Below are 7,850 nucleotides of genomic sequence, written 5' to 3'. Positions count from 1 at the left end.
TGTATTATTTTCGATTATTTTATGTTGATTTTTCCACTGAAGTGTCACACTGGCACATTGTACTTATAATAGTATGGCACACATTTTAATGGCCATAGCTTTGCATGGAAGCTATGACTGAATGGAAAGTCTGCAGGCATGTTACCAAGCGGAGAAGATGTGGGTAACTCATAAACTGTCTGTAAAACCGGATCTGCGGGTAAACCTGAACAATGATTACGTGGCTGATTTCTCGGACAGCCTGTCCCATTTGTAAAAAAGAGCAAAGTGCTTGTGCATTGCGAATACAAGGAAAACCAGGTTTGTATATGAGCTTTAATCAATGTAAACTCATTTATGATCACACCATGAATATACAGTATTTTAGACAGCTGCCAGTAGAGAAGTTTGCTCCGGGACAGAAAATATGCCAAAGTCATGATATTTGTGTCCTTGAAAGAAATAAACTTATGCAACAAATACTGGCTAATTTATGGCACCCAAATCCATGTTATGTCAGTGTTTGTCATGGTGTGCTTATGTTATTGTTCAGTGAAGTTGGCTCGATTCAGTGCTTGAGAATGTCTGCAGAATGTGAGGAACCACAGGGCCACTAGGGGTCATAGATGTGTGTGTGCAACCTCCTACTCTCCTCTTAATAAGGACATTAAAAACTGTTTGTATGGTACTGTTCTCTAACCCTCCTGTTTTCTCTTGTTACAGAGCAAAGAATGTAAAAGATCATCTTGTACATGCAGATTCCTCTGATCCCTTCGTCTCCACCTGGAGGAAGCTGGACAGACTGACCTGCTTCTTTCCCTGTTGTAACTCTATGGCATGTGAGCATTCCAGGAAAACATATACATTTACAAGTCACTTTACAACATTAGATGGTGTCTCAGCTGCACAGTACAGATATTTTCCATGAGAACACTCCATTCAGAAGGTTCTTAATTAGGAATCACCCTTAACGTGCTCTTTCTATCAGCTTGTTATTGTGCTTCTGATGACTGGAACTGTTTTTAATTTGTTCTTAGAGCTATTGTACCTGTCTATGTATATTTATAAGTGTATGTATATAATGTATGAGTACATAGTGACTTGTGTACCAACATCTTATCAGTGTTAATATTCTGCCCTCTGTGCAGTTTGTGTGATGAGACCTTATGTCTAATGAGTTCATGTGAACACCTTGTGGTCTTGGCCTCCTTTGTCCTGATTGATCTTCACTGATAGACTGGGTGTCTCTTTAGGTCTGTAGAAGGGCTTGGGCTGTAAGGTTTGCTGGGTTTTTGACCGAACTGTTCATGAGTTTATTAACCCCGCTGCCATTTTATCACTTGTAATATGCCATGAGTTTGTTTTGGGGCATCTGAAGAACTGGCAGTGTGAGCACTTTTTTTATATGTAGGATAATTTAATGGTTTTGAAAAAAGTCACATGTAACCTTTATGTCTAATGGTTTTCACCTACAAAATGCACTGGATGCAACTACCAATAACAAACAGGTTAATTCTATTGTTGTATTTATAACTTGAACTTGGGCAGCAGTACCCACATTTCTTTTTTTAAACACTCTACAGAGGAAGGAGGATGTTGCATTATCATATTTGTCCCAGCATGTCATATCTGGAAATAATTCCTCACAGATCCACACCCTGTTTAAGTAATTCATTAAATCTGAACAGTGCAGCTAGTGTTACAGTGGCAGTGAGTCAGCTGCATATCAGAGATGGACACGTGACTGCTAACGGGTATTTTTATGACTAAATATGCTGTACATGATGGATTCCTTGCTTTTGTATTTTTTCCATTTATTGATGTTTTGTTTTCAAATTGCAAAATAGGCAAGTTTTAATGCCTGAGATGCTTTGTTAGTGGGTCCACACACAAATCACAGAGCAGTTGTAATTCAGCTAATAATTTTATAATTTTAACACAAGAAAAGGAGAGAACTTCCACTACTTCAAACAGAATTTGAATAGAGTCTTCCATGTGCGTCACATCTTGACCTTTTGCTTATAAATGGAAACCCACAGGCTACGGAGGGAGTGAATGTTTATGTAGTGACAGCCTATTGCTGCCTTGGGCACTCAGAGTCATAGCAGGGCGCGTTAATGTTTACACAGCAAAAGCCAATCATTTTAAAGACCTGTCAGTGAAGGCCTGCCTCCCACCTGACAGGCTCAGGATCAAACTGGAGAGGAGCTATAAAGTTGCCTGAGGGAGGAGAGAGGAGATTAAACCATGAGAGCGCTTTGCTAGCTTGTAGTCCCAAAGCATGGCACTGCCACACTGCATGACACCCACTGACCTGTCAGCAGAGAAGAAGGTCATCAAGTAAGTTAATGAGGTTTTAATAGGGATGTTCACGGTTGTGATGATGTTACTCATAATTACACTGCCATAACGCATTCATGAGTGGCCGCTTTCTTTTTAACAGGAAGAAAACCTGGAGAAACAGAATACGACTTTTCTTGAAGAAAAACTCTTCCCAGCCAATATTACATCTAATGAAAAATGGATCCTACAGGTAAGGTGCTGCCTTTTTAAGGTGTTTTTTTCCATGATTATGCATAGAATATAGCTTCTTGTGCATACATGTTACAAATTGCTTGTGCTTCAAGCTGAAAACAGCTTATTCAGTTTGAGATGTTAGATGTTCAAGTAATGTTACACACTGTATTTTATGACAGAATAAAACCAAAGCACTGATAAAATTCTTGAGCCTTTCACACATAGACAAACTATATAGCACAGTATAACTGCAAATCACCATTCATAATAATCTAATAATCTTAATTTTGTAGTATATTGGGGCATAGTGGTGTTTTTTTAAATTCATTTATTTATTTTTTTGCACCAGAGCGAAATTTTGATTCAAAGGTAGTATTTACCTCTGCTATAATTATCTGTTATCTGATGTACAATCTCTATCCTCAGGCCAAGTGCTGATGACGTGACCCAATGGGCGCAGTCACTTGACAGACTACTGAGTCATAAACGTAAGTATGATTCTCTGCACTGTTGGTGCCCGATTATGTTCAAAGGTCACACAGTAACTCTGTGTTGAATGGAGGCAGTTTACCAGCCTCAATAAAACACAGGCTCTAATGGCTTTGCACTTATTTTACCTTACTTTAACAGCCAACGAGCAAACAGATGTGTCCCACGACCTATTTTACCAGCCTTGTGTTTAACACTTATCCTTCTCCATCTACCCCCACAGAGGGCAAAACTGTCTTTTGCATCTTCCTTAAGTCTGAGTTCTGTGAAGAGAACATTGAGTTTTGGACAGCCTGTGAGGATTTCAGGACACTCACTTCACACAAACAGCTGGTGTCCAAAGCCATCAGCATTTACGAGGAGTTCATTAAAAATGAAGCTCCCAAAGAGGTAACAGATGCATTTATAGCACGTACTGTAAATTCAAATAACCAATTTGATAAGTTTCTTTAAAGCGATTTTAATCAGATTTTATTGCACCTATGTTTTATAAATAACAAATACAGCAAACTGCAGTATACTTGACATCAGAAGCTCATTCTGGGTGTTTCTCACAGATAAACTTGGATTTCCACACTAAAAATGCTATAGTCCAGAGCCTCCATGATCCAACTGCAACTAGCTTCCTGGCAGCTCAGAGGAAAATCTACAGTCTGATGGAGAACAACTCCTACCCAAGGTTTATCCACTCTGACCTCTACAAAGAACTGTGTGCAGCTGCCAGAGCAGAGGGCAAGCGCATTAAGTCCTAGTCAAACTAGATACCAACTCCTGAAGTCATTTGTTTACCATGGTGACTGTGAATAGATCACTGATGATTTTCATTCCAGCCACTGCCTTGGGATAATAGTTCGGAATGCAAATCCTGAGCATAAATAGCAATAAACAAACAGCTGAATAATCATCCCAGTAATGATGCTGGGAAGATTAGGCTGCATGTTACTGTATATGCTGCTGCAGGCGCCACGTGGAGCATTTTGGCCAAAGGGGATTAAAGTTACTTATTTTGCAAAGCTCTTGCAGAGCCACTGCATTCAAAGCTGTCAAAGCACCGCACTTAACTGTCTCTTGCTGCCAGTGCTGCCAGAATGTCTTTTCTATGATATGTACTTGAAGACTTTGTACATCTGTCGCCTCAGACTTCCTATGTGACCAACCGTTTAGCTCTGCTGGACACACAACAGTTTACACAAAAAGCGCAATTTGAATATAATATTTGCAATATTCACTGACTGTATGTGGCCTGAAATCACTGTGAATATGTATATATTGTAAATATGGCATGATGTGTTGAAGGCGAATTTAACTTTGGGACAGCTGGACTTCTCAAGAAATAAAATTTATTCTTCAATGTTGAAATGTTTCTGATGAGTTTATTTCCACATCCAATGGCAAAACATCAGACTTAAATTATTCATTATGTCAAATCTACATCTTCATCACTGTTAATATTTCATTTATTGTAACCCACAAAGTGACTTTTTGGCAACTTCAGGACAGCAGAAACAAGCTGGAAAGACTGAAGCCATAGCTTTAAAAGTTAAAATGGTTAATTCACTCACACATCTAACAGCTACTTTTCCTCTGTTAATTATTACGCTGTCAAAACATGAAATGGTTTAAGAAAAATGCCATGAACTTCAGGTAGTAGGTAACAAAAAGGTCAGACACAGTTATATACTGTACACTGACACATTCAGACGCAATGTACAGAATGTTAGGTTGTACAATAAAAACATTCCTCACCTTCTTGGAACAGTACATTCCTCTTTGGGCCACATCATCCCAGCTGACTTCCCGTACAGCAACAAAGGCTCGTGTTTAAGTGCAGAAGAAGAGACATCAGACAACATCTTGACTGACAGCAGAGTAGTCCTCTGCTCTCTGATACAGATGCTGTTTCCAGCTGTGAACCTTCAGTGGAGGCTGACTGTAGCCAGACATCTGGGCGTTGCTCCTGACAGGCTGACAGCTCTGGCTCTCTCCACAGACATGTGGCCTGCTGTCAATATACAGTATAATGAGATCATCCTTTGCACTAGCAGCTCTCCACAACCATATGCTCCACTGGCCTACAGGTTAGAGGAGTAGACAGGTGAAAGGTCTGACGCCCACATTGGTGCACCTGTATTAATAAGCGTTGGTCGGTAGAGCCTCGAGCTACTACTAGCTGTAAACGTTGTTTGGATTAAAAAAAAAAATCCCTCGTGCTGATTTTATATTAAATGTTTACACTTTGTTTGTAAAGGTCTTTTTCACACCTATTGCATGTCTGACTGTTGACGGGGGGATTTCTCTTTGAACTGCTTCTCCCAAGGTTTCTTCCATAAATTTATTTCTGTAAATATTAATACAAAAACAATTATTAATTTAAAAAAGAAACCCAAACATTTGCTGGTTCCAGCTTTTCTGTTTTATATAACTGTAAAATTGAATACCTAACATTGTGGAACATCAGCCAAACAAAACAAACATCAATTTCAGGCCACCGAGGATTCTTGACATTTTTAATCGACTAAGCAATTAGTAACAAAATTTTATCAACAGTAAAAACAATTTTTGGTTGCAGCCTTAAGGCTAATGTTTCAAAGACCGCTCTCTATAGAACCGCTGCTTTTATGGGCCTCTAAGCCCTTTCAGACACTGTATGCGATAATGATCTGCACAAATAAACTTTCCCTGAACTTCAAAAGTATGCATACGCAGAGCACATTCCATCGCATACTCGTCTTTCGGCTATTTTAAGACTCTTTTTGCAGATTCTCTTTGTAGAATCTGCACAACCATCTGACTATCACGCCATACATTCTAAACTGTGCAACTTCTGCCACATAAAGGATACATTAGCAATGTGAAGGCAGTGAGATAACCAGTAAATTTGACAAATCAGGTAGTGATGGTATTCATATACGCCCTGCAGACCTGCAACAGTCACCATCAATACTTTGTTTGCTCATCCACGTGGCCTGACATCAGAGAGGATTATAAAACAGACACACTCTTTTCTCACTTTGAACTGGTAGTAAAACCTCTGGTTTTCATTTGTTGCCATGACAGATCTTGGCAACAAACCACTGGGATCAGATCCAAGGACTACTTAGGCTGTATATGCAAACAGTGGAGCCAAAAATAGAAGGGGCCATGCACCACTTTCGTCGACAGACTGCAGATACGTCAGAGAATGCAGGCCTTTGGACGCACAGGGAGTTCAAGCACAAACTGCAAGTCAGATAAGGGTGGCTACTCTTGTAGTATGAGCACAAGTTGGACAAATCAGAGGCCAGCTCAGAACATCAACAAGCTACCAAACCACAACAACAAAACCACACACTTACCAGTTTGTTTGTTTTTTAATGATGACCTTTAAAGACTTGGCAGTTTTTCAGCGAGCTCTGCTCTTATCAGGTCAAGGGGTTTAATGCGGATCTAAATGTTTAATTCCTGAATGTGTTTTTTAAAAAACTGCTGTTAATTTTGACAGACGCTGAAGTGCAACCAATCGATTTATGATGCTTGAAGAAATGTAGCTGATGGTTTGATGTGTGAATGCAGTCCTCACAGTTCCTCTGCTGCACCAGTAGGTGGTGTCGATGATCTACCACTAAGTCTGACAAATGAGTTAATCAACAGCATTCACAGAAAATATCCAGAGGCAAGTCCATAAATGACTGACAAGTTGAAAAAAATTGGATGTTTTAGAAACCTGTCCATAGAACCAACATCTAGATATTTTATTATGAAAATAAGAGAACATCATTTGAGCACATTTTCCTTCTATCATGCATTTGAGCTGATGGACACATGAACAGAGTATTTTTGTGGGGCAGTCTCTCTGCTTCACCTGCAGTGCCGTTCCTAATGTCTGGATGGTTGACAGGATGCCACAGTGAGGAAGTGCTGCACACCATCCACAGTCATTAATATGAACATGACAGACAATATACAGTATCTGGATGTGGCTCACTGATGAAAGAGTGGCTGCAGCTTTCTGGATGTGTTGCGTGTGTGCAATCAAAGGCTTCTCTGAAGTGTGTGCTTTGTTCACTTGGTCTCCTGGGCTTTTTTGGCACTCTGTTTCTCTTTTGCCTGGTGAGACAAACCCAGAGACACTGTCATGATGGTCTCAAATATACACAGGAATTTATATAGAATCATTACTCTAAACCCAAGATCTGTGCATTATGCAACCACTTAATTAAACAGTACAACATTAAAAAGAAACTAAAATTTCTAAAAATAAAAATACCCTCAAGTCATATTCATGAAATAAGCATGACATGCTTGTGAGGCGTTTGTCTGCCATCTAGTGGAGAGAATCAACACTGACATTTCAGAACATTAGCAGACTTATTAAAGATATGCCTTGACAATTTCATATTTGTTGATTCATTTTTCCCCCCATACAGGCTTTACATTGAAAAGACACATTATTTTTCCCTAACAACCAATTGGTAGCACCCAAGTATCTGATAAAAAAAATAATGCAATGTTTAACAGAAGCCTACCTAACAATGGCTCAAAATGTGAAGGTATGTGAGTCCTCACAGACTTGTACACTGAAACTTAATTACCTTCTCCACCAAAGGTATTAGCTGCTGGTATTCTGCCAGCGTCTTCAGCAGCTCCATGATGAAAGGAAGGTAGTTGTGCTTCCGTCGAATGTTTTCAATCTGTAACAACACAAATCCAAGTGAAGGAAACCTGTGCTAATCTAATGTGGTGGTAGGGTGGAAACTACCAAAACCTCTGCAACTAAAGTGCATTCAGCAGTACTGTGGGTATACAGTGGGTATGGAAAGTATTCAGACCCCCTTAAATTTTCCACTCTTTGTTATATTGCAGCCATATGCTAAAATCATTTAAGT

General features: G+C 39.5%; 2 protein-coding genes across 3 annotated transcripts in view; one reads left to right on the top strand and one right to left on the bottom strand.

Moving 5' to 3' along the window:
* The first annotated feature begins 751 nt into the window (after nucleotides 1-751).
* Nucleotides 752-4,292, top strand: rgs2 (regulator of G protein signaling 2). 2 transcript variants are annotated; one of them, XM_020601954.1, is made up of 6 exons: nucleotides 752-818; nucleotides 2,164-2,319; nucleotides 2,423-2,512; nucleotides 2,923-2,984; nucleotides 3,209-3,375; nucleotides 3,543-4,292. In XM_020601954.1, the coding sequence occupies exons 2-6, from the start codon at nucleotides 2,261-2,263 to the stop codon at nucleotides 3,735-3,737; spliced, it is 573 nt and encodes a 190-aa protein (XP_020457610.1). In that variant the 5' UTR covers nucleotides 752-818; nucleotides 2,164-2,260; the 3' UTR covers nucleotides 3,738-4,292. The 2 variants fall into 2 exon arrangements, with proteins under 2 accessions (XP_020457610.1, XP_020457609.1); XM_020601953.1 differs by lacking the exon at nucleotides 752-818 and having other exon boundaries at nucleotides 1,925-2,319.
* A 2,024-nt stretch (nucleotides 4,293-6,316) lies between these two features.
* Nucleotides 6,317-7,850, bottom strand: part of uchl5 (ubiquitin carboxyl-terminal hydrolase L5) — a 7,702-nt gene continuing 6,168 nt past the window's right edge. Inside the window, exons 10-11 of the mRNA XM_020601917.1 lie at nucleotides 7,557-7,655; nucleotides 6,317-7,071 (exon numbers count right to left, since the gene is read on the bottom strand). Of these exons, the coding sequence (XP_020457573.1) occupies nucleotides 7,027-7,071; nucleotides 7,557-7,655 (144 nt within the window). The 3' untranslated portion in view covers nucleotides 6,317-7,026. The remainder of the gene's footprint in view (nucleotides 7,072-7,556; nucleotides 7,656-7,850) is intronic.

Source organism: Monopterus albus, unplaced genomic scaffold, assembly GCF_001952655.1.
Source record: "Monopterus albus unplaced genomic scaffold, M_albus_1.0 scaffold53.1, whole genome shotgun sequence".
NCBI lineage: Eukaryota > Metazoa > Chordata > Actinopteri > Synbranchiformes > Synbranchidae > Monopterus > Monopterus albus.
The sequence above is the reverse complement of the archived record's forward strand: the minus strand, read 5'-3'. Positions and strand labels throughout refer to the sequence as shown.